Source organism: Lagopus muta, chromosome 1, assembly GCF_023343835.1.
Source record: "Lagopus muta isolate bLagMut1 chromosome 1, bLagMut1 primary, whole genome shotgun sequence".
Taxonomy (NCBI): Eukaryota; Metazoa; Chordata; class Aves; order Galliformes; family Phasianidae; genus Lagopus; species Lagopus muta.
Genome location: NC_064433.1, coordinates 70,605,988 through 70,620,480, shown reverse-complemented (window position 1 = coordinate 70,620,480; position 14,493 = coordinate 70,605,988). Strand labels below are relative to the sequence as shown.

The 14,493-nt window shown below is 44.3% G+C and overlaps 2 protein-coding genes across 15 annotated transcripts in view; one reads left to right on the top strand and one right to left on the bottom strand.

Moving 5' to 3' along the window:
* The window catches only part of LOC125696593 (tetratricopeptide repeat protein 38-like), a 77,072-nt gene that overhangs the window by 34,018 nt on the left and 28,561 nt on the right, over positions 1-14,493 (bottom strand). The window contains exons 4-15 of one of the 11 annotated variants that reach the window (XM_048952435.1): positions 14,241-14,322; positions 13,302-13,473; positions 11,445-11,618; positions 9,721-9,796; positions 8,589-8,708; positions 7,303-7,362; positions 6,215-6,253; positions 5,640-5,721; positions 5,031-5,196; positions 3,908-4,067; positions 3,563-3,636; positions 23-829 (exon numbers count right to left, since the gene is read on the bottom strand). In XM_048952435.1, the coding sequence (XP_048808392.1) occupies positions 736-829; positions 3,563-3,636; positions 3,908-4,067; positions 5,031-5,196; positions 5,640-5,721; positions 6,215-6,253; positions 7,303-7,362; positions 8,589-8,708; positions 9,721-9,796; positions 11,445-11,618; positions 13,302-13,473; positions 14,241-14,322 (1,299 nt within the window). In that variant the 3' untranslated portion in view covers positions 23-735. Of the gene's footprint in view, positions 1-22; positions 830-3,562; positions 3,637-3,907; positions 4,068-5,030; positions 5,197-5,639; positions 5,722-6,214; positions 6,254-7,302; positions 7,363-8,588; positions 8,709-9,720; positions 9,797-11,444; positions 11,619-13,301; positions 13,474-14,240; positions 14,323-14,493 lie in introns of those variants that run through there. The other 10 variants (XM_048952446.1, XM_048952529.1, XM_048952475.1 and 7 more) reach the window with 10 other exon arrangements.
* Positions 1-14,493, top strand: part of LOC125696550 (polycystic kidney disease and receptor for egg jelly-related protein-like) — a 68,622-nt gene that overhangs the window by 42,922 nt on the left and 11,207 nt on the right. The gene's annotated exons all lie outside the window — the stretch shown is intronic.

The window sequence follows — 14,493 nt, the reverse complement described above, 5'->3', positions numbered from 1 at the left end:
TGCAAACGTTGGGATGGCTGGGGATTTTTTTTTTAAATTTATTATTACTTATTTTTCCAGAATATAGAGAGAGGGGGCCATTGAGTGTTCTGTAGCGTTCCTGTTCTCAGTGCCTGCTGAAGAGAACTCTTTTTACCTGCTCTTTGTTTTTTCCTTTTACCGACCAGCTAACACATGAGCCACGCTGTCTCCAAGAAGTCTGCAACTATGTACCATAATAATTTAGCACTAAGCCCTCTTCCCCCACCTGCTGATAGTCATAATTTTCTTACCACTAATTAAATTTCTTATTAAGCGTGCTTACATGTATGTATCTGTCTCAAAAGATGTGTGTCACAATCTGTAACATAAACGTTTGAATTGTCTGGAAAGTTTACTGATTATTTAACATATTTTCACGAAGTAACAAACTGGGCCAATGAAGGACTGAAAGCCTGGCACTGCTACTGTACTGAATATGAGCACGCTCAGAGGGAACTGCACAGAAACTCTACTAGAAAACGGTGTCCCAGGAAGATTCAGGTAGCTGCGCATTACAAGCAGGTAAGCTTCTAATTTCCTAGTGGAATCATCCAGGATTTAAAGCTGTTGCATTTCAGGTTGTATCTTCCAAGTAAGCTGTCATCAGGTCTCTCGCTCCTAGGGGTTCTCCAGCATGCTTTACAGCACTGCATCCCTCCACCCAAAGCACCCAGACTTTGATTGATGAGCTTATTGCTAGCAGTGAGGACAGATTTATGCCACTGAATGAACAGCCGCTGCCCTCCTTATGAGTCGCTCTGTCATTGGTGAATTTGGTCTCATCACATCACGCTCTCTCAGGAGGTACCTGAAAAAGGAGAAGAAGTGGCAGGAAAACGGGAAGAAAGTCACTGAGCACATCGCTTTTCCCATAAGACTCTCAGCAACAGCCCTACAAGAGCAGGAAGACAACACCTAAAGACCTGCTCTTGATTTCCTTCACTGAAAACATCTGGCCTTGGCAGTCAGATCAGGCAGAAGAGTTCTTTCCAACACTGACACAGACTGAAAACCAGCACGCAGAGGGCACAAAACAGTCGTTCTGATATTCTATCTACTACTCGTGTTTCAAAAAGACTTCAAGAGGCAAACAGGCAAGGCTTCACGTTGTCCTGAGGAGACAGGCGTTCCTTTAAGTGCACAGCAGGCTCAGTTAATAAATTTAAACAGAACTCTCAGCAGGACAATGAGGAACACCTACGATTTCTACTAAACAAAACTCTTGTGATTTGTACGAAAGCAAGCAGGCATATCAGAATCTGTTCATCCTATTTGCCAGGAAAACAGCTGCTAGCATTAGGATGACCTTGCCGACTTGCAGACTTGACTTGCAGACATGGGATCAGGGAAGCCAAGGCGCAGGCAGAACTGAACTTGGCAAGGGACGTGAAAAACAATAAGAAAACCTTCTACAGGTACATTGGCCAGAAGAGACAGGCCAAAACAGGCGTACCTCCTTTGGTAAATTTAAAAGGAGAATTGGCTTCAACAGATGAAGAGAAAGCTGAGGTGCTGAATGAGTTCTTCACCTCGGTCTTCACTGGTGGCCAGGATTCTAGTCTTTTTCACGTCCCTGAGCCCCGCATCCCCAAACCTCTATGTGGGGACCAAGGAGGTAAATACCTCCCCACTGTAAGGGCAGAGCAAGTCCGAGAGTGCCTCCTTAGACTGAATGAATACAAGTCTATGGGGCCGGATGGCGTGCATCCCAGGGTCCTGAAGGAGCTGGCTGAGGTGGTTGCCGAGCCGCTCTCCATCATATTTGAGAAGTCGTGGCTGTCAGGTGAGGTCCCGGACGACTGGAGGAAGGGTCACGTCACTCCCATATACAAGAAGGGGAGCAGGGAGGACCCAGGGAACTACAGGCCGGTGAGTCTCACCTACGTGCCTGGGAAGATCATGGAACAGATCCTCCTGGACAACATGCTCGGTCACATAAAGAATGAGCATGTGATCCGAGACAGCCAGCACGGCTTCACCAAAGGAAGGTCATGCCTAACTAATCTTGTGGCCTTCTATGATGGAGTGACGGCATTGGTGGACAAAGGGAAGGCGACCGATGTCATTTACCTGGACCTGAGCAAGGCCTTTGACATGGTCCCCCACCACATCCTCATCTCCAAATTGGAGGGAAGTGGATTTGATGGGTGGACGACCCGATGGATAAGCAATTGGTTGAAAGGCCGCAGACAGATGGTGGTGGTCAATGGCTCTGTGTCCAGGTGGAGGCCGGTAACAAGTGGTGTCCCCCAAGGGTCTGTCTTGGGACCGGTGCTCTTTAACATCTTTATTAATGACATCGATGAGGGAATTGAGTGCACCCTCAGCAAGTTTGCTGACGACACCAAGCTGAGTGGTGCGGTTGATACGGTGGAAGGAAGGGATGCCATTCAGAGGGACCTCGACAGGCTGGAGGGCTGGGCTCGGGTGAACCTAATGAGGTTCAACACGGCAAAGTGCAGGGTTTTGCATCTGGGCCGGAAGAACCCCAGGCACCTGTACAGGCTGGGAGGAGTGGTCCTTGAGAGCAGCTCGGCAGAGAAGGACCTGGGGGTCCTGATGGACGAGAGACTGAACATGAGCCAGCAGTGCGCTCTGGCAGCTCGAAGGGCAAATGGGATCCTGGGCTCCATCAGGAGAGGGGTGGTCAGCAGGGACAGGGAGGTGATTGTCCCTCTCTACTTGGCTCTTGTGAGGCCCCATCTGGAGTACTGTGTCCAGGTGTGGAGCCCTCAGTACAAGAAAGACATAGAGATTTTGGAAAGGGTCCAGAGGAGGGCGACTAAGATGATCAGGGGGCTGGAGCACCTCCCCTATGAGGACAGGCTGAGGGAGTTGGGCTTGTTCAGCCTGGAGAAGAGAAGGCTGCGGGGTGACCTCATTGCAGCCTATCAATACCTGAAGGGAACCTACACCCAGGAGGGGAGTAAACTCTTCAAAAGGGCTGACAACAGTAGGACTAGGGGAAATGGATCCAAGTTAAAGGAGGGAAGATTTAGGTTGGCTGTTAGGGGGAAGTTCTTTACTAGGAGAGTGGTTAGGCCCTGGAACGGGCTGCCAAGGGAGGTTGTGGATGCCCCGTCCTTGGACGTGTTCAAGGCCAGGTTGGAAGGGGTCCTGGGCAACCTGATCTAAATGTGTATGTTTGGTGGCCCTGCTATGCAGGGGCGTTGGAACTACATGATCCTTGAGGTCCCTTCCAACCCGGGTGATTCTGTGACCTTGATTTCCAGCAGGTCACCAAACCTTAGGAGTTCATCAAGTACACAACCGAGCGGCAAGATGCCACAGGGTAAGACAGAACATCTGAAAGTCAACTGCCCTTCAACAAACACAAACGAATCATCCATACTGTAAGACTCCCCTTCTGGAACAGACAGCTACGGTGCTTCTCATCTTAGTTAAGTGTTACTACATTCAGCGCGAATGCTTGCGTGTAATTTCAGCACGGACGCAGTTGTTTGCAGCTACTCTGCTACATCCTGACTTTAAAACAGTCCTATCACCACAGAAAGAAAAAATTACCAGGAAAAATACTCACTTAGCGAGGTTTTGTTTGGCTTGGGATTTGCAATTTAAAGCAGCATGAATCAATAGCTGGCTGAAAATATCCCTCTGAAAAAAGAAGTGAGTCAAGATCTGTTAGTAAGTAACCGAGAAAGTACTGCTGGTTACAAAACAGCCCCCAAGTGAAGTTTTCCTCTTGGCACCTTGAATAGCTGACACTGCTGGTAAGTGCTGGCAAACAGGACTCAGTCACAAGCACAGCTCGCTTGTTCCCTTTTTTCAGGAATCAAGGGCTCTTAATAATGAAAGCACCTAAGGGAGGCTACTGAAAGTGGACCGAGTCACATCTCGGGTCACATCTTCTGTTGATGTCCTTTACCTGAGCATTACTGCCTCCTAGCTGGATCAGTTGGTAACGGATCGGGTACAGCAGATCTACAGCTTTGTCACAGTTCCCATTCTCAAACTCCACCAAAGCCTGCAGTAATGGCAACCCCACACTGGGAGCCAGAGAAAGCTCGTGGTCTTCGCCAGGTTCTCTGTACAATGAGAAAGCGATTAACTCTCATAAATCAAATCAGAAATACGCATATTTAATGCCAGCCTGGCACTGCCTGCAGACAGAATTACTTTTGACTCAACCAAGCGTGATATTTCAGGTACCATACTTACACGGTTACTTTTGCTGAGGTTATTTTACTTGTACCTTTTTATTATGGTGTAGTGCCTGTGGTGGCAATGGTGATGAGAGACGGTTGGACTAGAGGATCTTATATGCTGTTTCCAACCTTGTGACTCTATGATTCTATCATTACTCATCAGTCAATCAGATTTCATTCTGCACACATTCACACACGTCACAAGCCCAAGCCTTTGCAACATATCACCTTGGCTGGGAAGAAGCCAGAGAACTCTGCACTGATTTTAAATCTGATCAAGGTGTGAGTGAAAAACACAACGCTGTTAAGTTGAAAAGCTTCAATGCACAATTCATGCCAGTAAGTGAACTCGAAAGCAAAATTCTCAAGAACTATTCCAGCACTGCTTAGAAATCAATTTCCCAGAGAGGGACTATGACAGTCTCACTACCAGCTAACTGTTACTTTCTTTTAAAACAGAGCAGAAAGAACCAGCACAGACAGCTGGCACACTGCACAGTGTCCGTATTGTTATACAGGTGAAATCCTCTATCGCTGCACATAACGTAACTTAGTACGAACACACAGCAAGAAAATACAAGGCAAACGTTCCATAGGGGCTGTGACAAACACAAGAGATTCTTGCTTACCACGAACAGAAGCTCCTCTCGACATCAACTCACAAAAACAATTACAGAGATGACCTAAATGGACACTGCTCTATTTAAACCAGGCCTCACCCAGGGAGGCAGTAAAGCAGAGAGGAGCGTGTGGGAACACTTCTGCAAGCCACACAAACCATCCCTCAGATGCTCAGAGACCAAAATATTTATGCAACACGGTACTTTAGTTCACGTAACCTACTTGGCAAGTTCTTGAAGAGTTGTTAAAAGCTCATTCGTAGTTTTGTGGTCTTTGGCTCCAAGTGAGGACATCAACACGTGTGCATCATTGAAAAGAAGAACGTGGTCTTTGCTGTGCTGCTTTGCACGCTTCAGGACATTGTCCCACCTGTCTCCAAGCTTCACACCTATCAGTAAAAGATATTATTTAAATAACAACACCAAGGGCAAGAGCATTGCTTAGTAGTATGTATCAGCATCATGTGCCATGGATAGCACTGCTACTGAACTCAAAAACACAGTCTCTGCCGTGGCAAAATTATACTGCAATGTTTAGTTACAGCCTGCCTTATCCGGGCAAAGGGTTCGCTGACTGTCAGTAATTTATCACCAATACTCTAGATTGCATTATGGGAGGATCTCCCCACATTTGCAACGGGGAGAAGAATCAGAAGGGCAGAAGTAAGAAAACTTGCGGAATCACATAAAGACAGAGAAATAGGTAAAACAAAAGCAGTGCGTGTGAGCCAAGCCGAATAAGAAATTCATTCACCACTCTGCATTGGCAGGCAGACAGGAAGTTCAGCCATTCCCCTCACTGCTCAAAAAGAATTACAGTGGGATATCCTACCTTCCAGGTGAAGCCTGTACAGCATCGAAGAGCTATCTACTAAATCCAGCATGCTTCCGCTTGACAGGAACCGGGGAGCTATCTGTAATCACAAGCGCTCATAAGCTGTGCTACCAGGAAATTACTCAGATAATCCAACTTATGTGCACTGTACAAAAGGAACTTGATGTTCTCATTCAACCCAAAATACCTGTCTCAAAGTTGCACTGCTAACTGCACTGTTCCCGAATACAGCAACCTGAAGTGAAGAACGCTTCCGTGCTGCTTCACTTGTCTTGTTTTACCTGGTATCCAGTTCAACTCCGTAAGCACAGAGGGTCACCCATTTTTTTTTTCCCTCCCAATCTTGTGCCATAAATATTACTTCACTATGCCAGAGTTAGTAGACAGGAGCCTGCACAACAACTTTCTTAATGACAATATTACTTTTACAGTCCTTACAAATACGTGCTATCCTACCAAATTTGATTTTATTTACTAAGATTGTGTTGAAATGTACACAGTACAGAACCACAGCATATTAATAGAAATGCAAAGACCTGCTTCTGTGAATATCTGAAGTGCTATCTACTCACATGGTTGTCATAAATTGTCAAAGCAGCCTCATGTTCCCCCTGTAAAAGCAAACAAGGACCATGTGATTAATATTCTGGAAGACTAAGCAAGAGAGATGGGGAGCAACCAAAGATATAAATACAATTAAGAAATGCCATAACATTACTTCCTTGTCTCATGATTTCAGAAACAAATAAACAAACATAAAGAGAGAAAAGACCAAGATAAAGCAGGATTTACTAGCTAAAATAACCAGTATATTTAGTTTCCATTTAATAAAGAGAACAAATACTGATGTGTGCTCCACACAAGGGAGAAAGATGAGGTTTCACCTCTTTCTCATCTTCCTTTCAGGATTCTTTGCAAAAAAAAAATACTGTTTCATAAAACATATGCACTTTCTTAAGCAAGCTGTAAAAAAAATCTGTATGGACAGAAGGTGGCAAAACAAACAAGGTACTAGACTACTGTTGAGAGCTATGCTTTCTATGTCATTACTACGAAGCATAAACAACTGACACTGTGTTCTGACCAAAGGACGGCACCTCTGCAATGACATTGGGCTCAATTCATTAAGGAGACAAATGTGACCAGTGCTAAGCATTATGACCTCCAAGGAAATTCTGCACTGCTACCTGATATGCTGGGCAAGTTGCAATCGTTACAAAAGAGTTTCACTAGATCCTAAATCACTTGAATTACAGAGATTGAACTACAGAGATTAGTGTCTTGTTTCAGTCAGTCAATTTTGAGGTCAGCAGCTTTGTACTGAATTTGAAGAGAACTTTCTGTAATTTTGTTGTCTAAAAATAGGTGATCCAAGTTCTTATATCCATCAAATAATCGTGCCAGGTGTAATCAGTGAGATTATTTCACAGCAATCCTCCAACATTCTAGCAAAGATAATGGATCTTTGTTCAGTGTAATTAAAAGTTGCCAAAATAACGGTACTACAGGACTATCCTGTAAAAACATCACAGTGCTATTTTATAACAGCATCCCTTGAAATAACCTATAAATCCCTATACATGCTAGGACTGCCTTTTAACTAGCATTGGATGAATTCTCTGTCTGGACCATAAATCATCAGTATGAAAATATCTCATACCTTTTCCATAAAGTATAAAGCCCAGTGCCAGTAATTGTGGCAAGCAAGCATATCACTGCCCTGCAAAAAAGAAAAAGGAGAGAAATATTATGATTTACACAATAACTTCTCATCCCAACATACCTAGGCAGATTTTGGTTTTCCTCTTCAACTGCCGAGTGCTCCAAAAGACAGGACAGACAAGAACTTCACATCTGCTGGCCTACATGAAATCTCTCACTCTTACACTCGCTCCTTTCCAATTCAGGCAGACACCACAAAAACCAAAGTTTCCCCAAGTCTTTTTCCAGAGAAGAACTGCGCTTGGATGCCTCAGGAGAATTCACCCTTCTGCAGCACTCCTTCGGAAAAAAATCCACAAACTGTCTATCACAAGAGTAGGATTTGTCTCATCTAACATGTAAGGGTCTTGACTGAAGCAGTGTGGCTAGACAGTGTGCAGGAAAGGCCCACCTTATGAGGGCCATTCCTCCTACTCACCTAGATTTCCATCTCAGACTGAGCGATCACTTCTCAAACTTATGCCTTACTACTGACTCCAAAATAGATACCAGATACGTGGGCAGTTCCTCAGATGAGATGAATATTCCCTGACCAATTACCAACCTTGCACCATACTTCCCAGCTGACGCCAGGAGTTCAAATGCTCTTCCCTAGCTTGTACTTCACATGAGTAAGAATACGAGATTACCTCACTGAAAAAAACAAAACCCCTCTTCTGATTCTGACTTGCAGTTCTGAATGAGATTAAACTGCTAAGCAAGAATTTGCTAAGCAAATTCCAGGGTGCTCAAATCACTAAATAGAAACAGGCTATGAGAACTCACTGCAACAGTTCTGGAGAAAAAACATTCCCATTTAAGACTAAGCCACACCAGCACGGAGGTCCCTCGGCTGACCTGATGTAACCCCTCTGATTTTGTGCTCAAACTCACATCCTATGATAGGCAACTGCGTTTCTGTGAGAGGAACAATAAAAACTGTCATGTGAAGAAAACCTGCACTAAATCTCCTGTGCAATTTGGCATCCGAGTAATCTCAGTAAAGATGGCTTGAAGTGGTCCAGAGTACGTGCCCTTCAGAATGGACATTTTTCTGCCTCTTGCTTCAAAATCAGCATGGATAACAGCACCTCAAGTGAAGTCTTCTACTCATTTCTGAAACTTGCATTGCTTGTAACACATACACAGGCAGAAAGGAAGCAGATGAAGAACTGCAGGACTTGGCTGGAGCAGGCAAAGACGACCTACAAAGATATTTTTCAGACATGCTGTGACAAAGCTTACCTTCCAGTTGTCTTCTGTTTCCTTCATGAACGCCAACCCTTTCTCCACCTCTGCCTTCATTTCATTTACGTGAGCTACAGTATGAACAGACCACGCATCTGTCCGCTCTATATCCAAAGCCTGTGAGTGAAAAAAGGAAAACGTGATGATTCTCTCAAACTGGCAAATAACCATTTATTACTGGTGACAGGGAAACAAGAGACTAATTTCACTGGCTGGATGTTAGGTACAACCCTGGCCTGCTCCAACCAGCTACACCTGAAAGACTGATTTGGACAGAAAGGAAGAAAAAGTTTTCTGGTTAATTTCCTGAATTCTACTGCACAGAGGTGAACATGTGCAAAACAGCTTCAGAATGCAGGATTCAATGAAACTTATCCAACAACATTTCATTCCACAGACATACGTCAGAACTGGCCATGAAAGAGTTGCATGCACAGGCATAATACAGTCTACAACAGTTCCTTGCAAGCAAGTGCTTTTTTCTTCAAGACCACAGCCAGAACTGAATACAGAGTAAATAACTCCTTCTTGCTCCAATTGCCACAGTATCTTAGCCATTTTGTAAGGTCAGTGAGTAGCAGTTTCATCTGCCCCTGATGCAACAGAACCTTGCCAAGACACCCATTAGAGATTAACTCCATCCAAGACCACAAGGCAACAGCAATAATCCTGAAGACTGCAGAAGATCAAACACAACTACTATCGTTATAAAAAGGGTATATGCAGACTAATTTTGATCCCCAGGAACACTGTACACTCAGCTGCTCACTAATCCATGACTATGTGTCTGGAAAAAAGAAAAAAAAACCCACAGAGAGGGAACCCAAACAGAATGAACTGTCAAGAGCAGATTACAATAAATCAATTTAACATTCTTCACTAGAAATTAACAGCCAGCTACACTTAGGGGGATGCAGCAAAAGGCATAGACGAAGGAATCCTACTAAGGGATAGTCATTAACATTTTTCCTATGAAACTGAGCATTTCCAGTAGCTCTTTCCTACTTCTACTAAAAATTGCAATAATGAAGAGTCAGTTTACAGCATTTGTGCAAAACATCACTCAGAGATAGGGAGCACATGACTAACAACTCTAAAAACATTTCACCATCAAGAACGGGCAGTTTACCTCACGGGCAAGCTTCTCTGCACGATCAAAAAAGTTTGTTTCCATGAGTCCAAAAGAGTAGAAGCCCTTCACGTAGCTAAGCAAAATAGAAAAGAACACTTCACTCATTCAGAACTAGATTTAAGCAAGGAATGAAATACATACTAGAAACAGCATTTAAGTAAAACCAGTCCTTGCAACGTATTTCACAATACGGACCAACAGGAAGAGCTCACAGCCTACCTATTATAAATGTGTGTACTTAACAAAAGATCAACCCTCCCTCGTGCCCAACAGATATTCTAAAAACTAATTGCATGGCCTGAAGCATAACATGGAACTGGGAACACAATTTTCCCAATGCTGAACTGTAGATAATGGAGACAATATTTAGACTCACTGTCTCCATTCCTGCAGTTAGTCTCAACCACTGCCGTGCCACTTTTCAAATTCAACTTTGAATTTTACCAACAAGGGAAACAGATCATCCACAAGTGACTTCAGATTTACATTTCAAATGTGGTGAGTGGGAGTGTGTCAATACACACTCTGGTTTGTGAAAGTGACTACTCCAGCTCCTTCAACCCACCAGGCTGTAAATGAAAGACATCCACTGTCAGGCTGCTGCTGGTGGCGGTGGCAAACCACATTGCTGTTATAGGACTCACAGGATTCAAGCTTGCAGAGTACAGAACAATGAGCTACTCCTCGTAGGAAAGGGGAGGCCCAAAAAAGCCATCACGGGAATCAGTGGCAAGAAGCATACCACCAATAATTTATGAGCTGCTGACATTTACCCTTTTGGATAAGCTGGAATTAAGAGGTGCACAGAGCAGTTGTAAAAATGAAAAATCAGATGCTCAGAAGTAAGAAAGTGCTGCCACAAAAGTTACCTGAATATCTCAAAAGTAACACATATGACTGCAGCCATCTACACTTTCTTCACTGTCCACTGTACGCAAGTACCTTAATGCAATGTGGCAAAGGTTGCATCATTAAGCAATAAAGGCACAAAGAAACTGGGCTGTTACAGGCTCCTGGGATTAATGCTCCTTAATTGTACCCAATAAAGTGGATAAGAGTTTGCACTTTGGCAGAACTGTGCCAAAAAAAATTTACTAAAGCTCAGTCCAAACTGCTAAGTCCAACCTTCCCAACAAATGACATTAGCATAAATAGTACATAAAAACAACAAAGGATTTCACATTTGTGTCAGTTGACACTGATGGAAAAATGACACTGCCTTCTGAGCCGTGAGACTGCGCGATGCCATAGCTTCATTACCAGCTTAATATTCAGTTTACACTGTCTTCACTGTCTGAGGAAGAGAAAAGCATTCTGTCCTGGATATTGAGGTACAGTGCGTTTGTCCACAGGAAACAAAAGGAAAAAGGAAATGGGCACACAAGAGCCTGAGGGCATTTTGCCCCCGCCTGCAGTGAGTGCACCATTCCATCTTAGGCGTTACATGACACGAGCCTTATCTGACAGCAAAAGTCACTGAGTGAGCCACTGCTCACTTCTGAAAACTGAACAGAACAACCTCACTAACAGTGTCAGCAGGGATGCGGGGGAGATGATCGAGCTGGCGTCACCCATAATTCACTCCACTTCATCTAGAAGCTGTTAATCTTGTCTACACTCCTGTTTCTAACAAATCCTATCATTTAGATGTGTTGAACCTAAAACAAAAGAGTATGCATACATCAGATACGGAGCAATTTTGAAAGTGAAGCATGACCTACCTGCTCAGAGGAACGTCAGGTGTCCAGAAAGGAAAAACCCGAGCAACAGAATCTCGCATTTGTATTTGATATCCTAAGTAGAAATAAGTGTCATGGGAAAATTTGAGGGCTAGCAAGTCCGTCGGATGGTTCTGTAGAATCTGTTCCCATACATCACAAGCTTTTGGAAGCTGTCTATAAACAAGAATTTTAATCGTTGAAAGAAGACATGCATACCGGCCCCTGCTGTCAGTTCTAAACTCCTCCTATTCTGAAAAAGAGAAGATTCAACAGCAAATGCCTTTTTCTTCTTGAACAAATTTTAGTTACGTTTGTTTTTTCCTTTGAGAAACAATGACATTGTTTAAGCAGGGCACTTACTGGGAAATCACATGAGAAGTACTCTTACAAAAGCTGCAAAAGGCAAGGAAAAAGAGACCAGCTGAACCATAAAGATTTTCCCGACATTGAACGTGAACTTGGGACAGAGAGATCTGCTGCTATCTGCTTGGGAGCTGGAAGGCTCTGCAGATGGATCTGGAGAGGCTGGATCAAAGGGCTAAGTCCAACTGCATGACATTCAACAGGGCTAAGCCCCCAGTCCTACACTGGAGCCACAACAACCCCATACAGTGGTACAGACCTGGGCACGAGTGGCTGCAAAGTTGCTCAGCAGAAAAAGAGCTGGCGGTGGGTGCTGGCTGACAACCAGCTGAATGTGAGCCAGCAGTGTGCCCAGGCAGCCAGCAAGGCCAATGGCATCCAGGCCTGCATCAGAAATAGTCTGGTCAATGAGAGGAGGAAAAGGATTGGGCCCATACTCAGCAATAGTGCGGCTGCACCTTGACTACTGTGTTGCACTGTGTGGCAGAGCCTCACCTGGGAGGTGGGGAAGTCCCAGCCCCTCCCTTCCCAGAAGAATTTAAGAAATGTGTAGACCTGACACTAGAGAACGTTACATAGTTATGGAACTTGGTAGTTCAGCCTGATCATCTTGAAGATGTTTCACATGCTAAGCCATTCTATAATTTGATAATTAATCTACAGTCATAGGCACACAGATACCTTTGTTCCAGTGGGAACTGAACCCACACTAGCAGGGCTTTGGTAGCTTCCTCTTTACCTTTGCTATGAATTACATGAGGTAAAGCCATGTTCACTTGTTTGATGAACAATAAAAGTGAATGATTACTTCCCTAGAGTGCACAGAAATTCATCGTACTGAACGGAACAATAATGCTTTACACAACTGCTGATACCAGCATCTCCCACTCCACTTTCTGACACTAGGAGCACTGGAACAGCTTGCCCAGAGAGGCTGCAAAGTCTCCTTTTATGAAGATATTCAAGACTCATCTGGACTCATCTGGTGGTGGACTCAACAGTCTTTTGTGGTCCATTCCATCTCCTGTAATTCCATGAAAAGTAAGCTTGAGGATTTGCTTGTGCAGTTCAAAAAATTTATCATATTACACCAGACCTTAGAGTAGCTATACATAATTCTATCCCATTTCTAAACCTTTACTCCACTGATGTAATTAAGATGGATTTAAAAAAAAGAAGTGCTAAAGGTATGTCAGAGGCCATACTGCACTTCCCCTCCTAGGGGAGGGGTAATCTGATCGTGATACAATTCTGGGAGACACATTTGACAACAATAACAAACACCTGATCCTGATTCTCTGCTACATGACTGGTTAGACTGCTAGGACACAACCCTACAAAACATCACCTCTGATAGCTTATCCTCTTCACAGTACTCTTCATGAGAAGAAAGTGGAGAACACATAGCTAAGGCAGCAGTACGCTGCAACAGCAAGAAGGCCCTGAATGACAAAACCAGCCACTGTCCCCTTCCCCACAGGGCCAGCCACTTACCCACTGGCAAACATGTCCAAGGCCAATACGTGAAGCTTCTCCCGCTCCGTCAGAGGCTGAGATCTCGACAGCGTCATCATTGTTTTCAGCGCACTGCCCAGATCTCTGTTGAGCCGCACTGAGCTTCCAGTGCCAATAAGCTCCAATCCGTTAGCAATGACATGTCCCATGACTATGGAAATCAACAAGTCACATCATGAGCAGTACAGCAATGAACGTAACTCATCTCTACAAGAGCATGAAGAGGCTTGGGTTGCCTTGGGTGAAAATGGGTCCCCTCTGTAGCAAAGACTCATAAGCTTCCAGTTTTCATTGCCCTTCAGGACAGGCATTACAGAGGACTTGAGTGAAAAACACGGAAACATCACCACAGCCTGCTCCCCCCTCTAACGACGAATTACAGAATTCTACCCCACACACCAGCTGCTACTTGCCAAAATGAGGTACAGTGAACACAAAGAAACAGGGTAGAAGGGCTGCTCCAAAAGTAATACCTCCCATTTTATTACACTGATCCACAACATGGAGGTGCATATGAAGCAAAGTAGTGTCCCTGAATTCCTCCACGTGGAAGCAATGACAACTATTGACCTTACTGATGCTTGCTGAACACTTATAGAGACCAAACAGTGGGTGTCAACACAGCGAGTTGGCAGCTGATAACTTCAGCAGAGCCAACAAGAGGACACCTCTGCTAGTGCAGATTTTTACGAGCGTGGCACACATGCTCTCGATCGTCCCTGGAGAAAATCCATAGCTAGCAGTGGTCACTATGTTGAAAAATTCTGTTTTGTAGCAGAAAAAGAGCCACATCAAATAACACCATAGTGCTCTTTGAATCCATTGAAAGTTAAATGGAAATAAACAAGAGGCATTATTTTGCAGTGATTTACGTAGCATCCAGCACTTCCCGTGCAAACAGCTAAAGGCTACACTTACCAAAATTTGGATCTGCAGCCTTTAACTTGGAAAGACACCCTTCAATACCTCCTAGATTCTCATCGTTGCGCCACGTTGCATACTGCAAAAGGGAGAGACAGTGCCAACGACACTGGGCATCTTCTCGTTCTCCCACACAATGACAAAGTGGCTTGCGCTAGAAGGGACCTCCAAGATCATCTAGTTCCAAACCCCCTGCCACTGGCAGGGTTGCCAACCAGTCAAACAGGCACTAGATCAGGTAGCCCAGGAT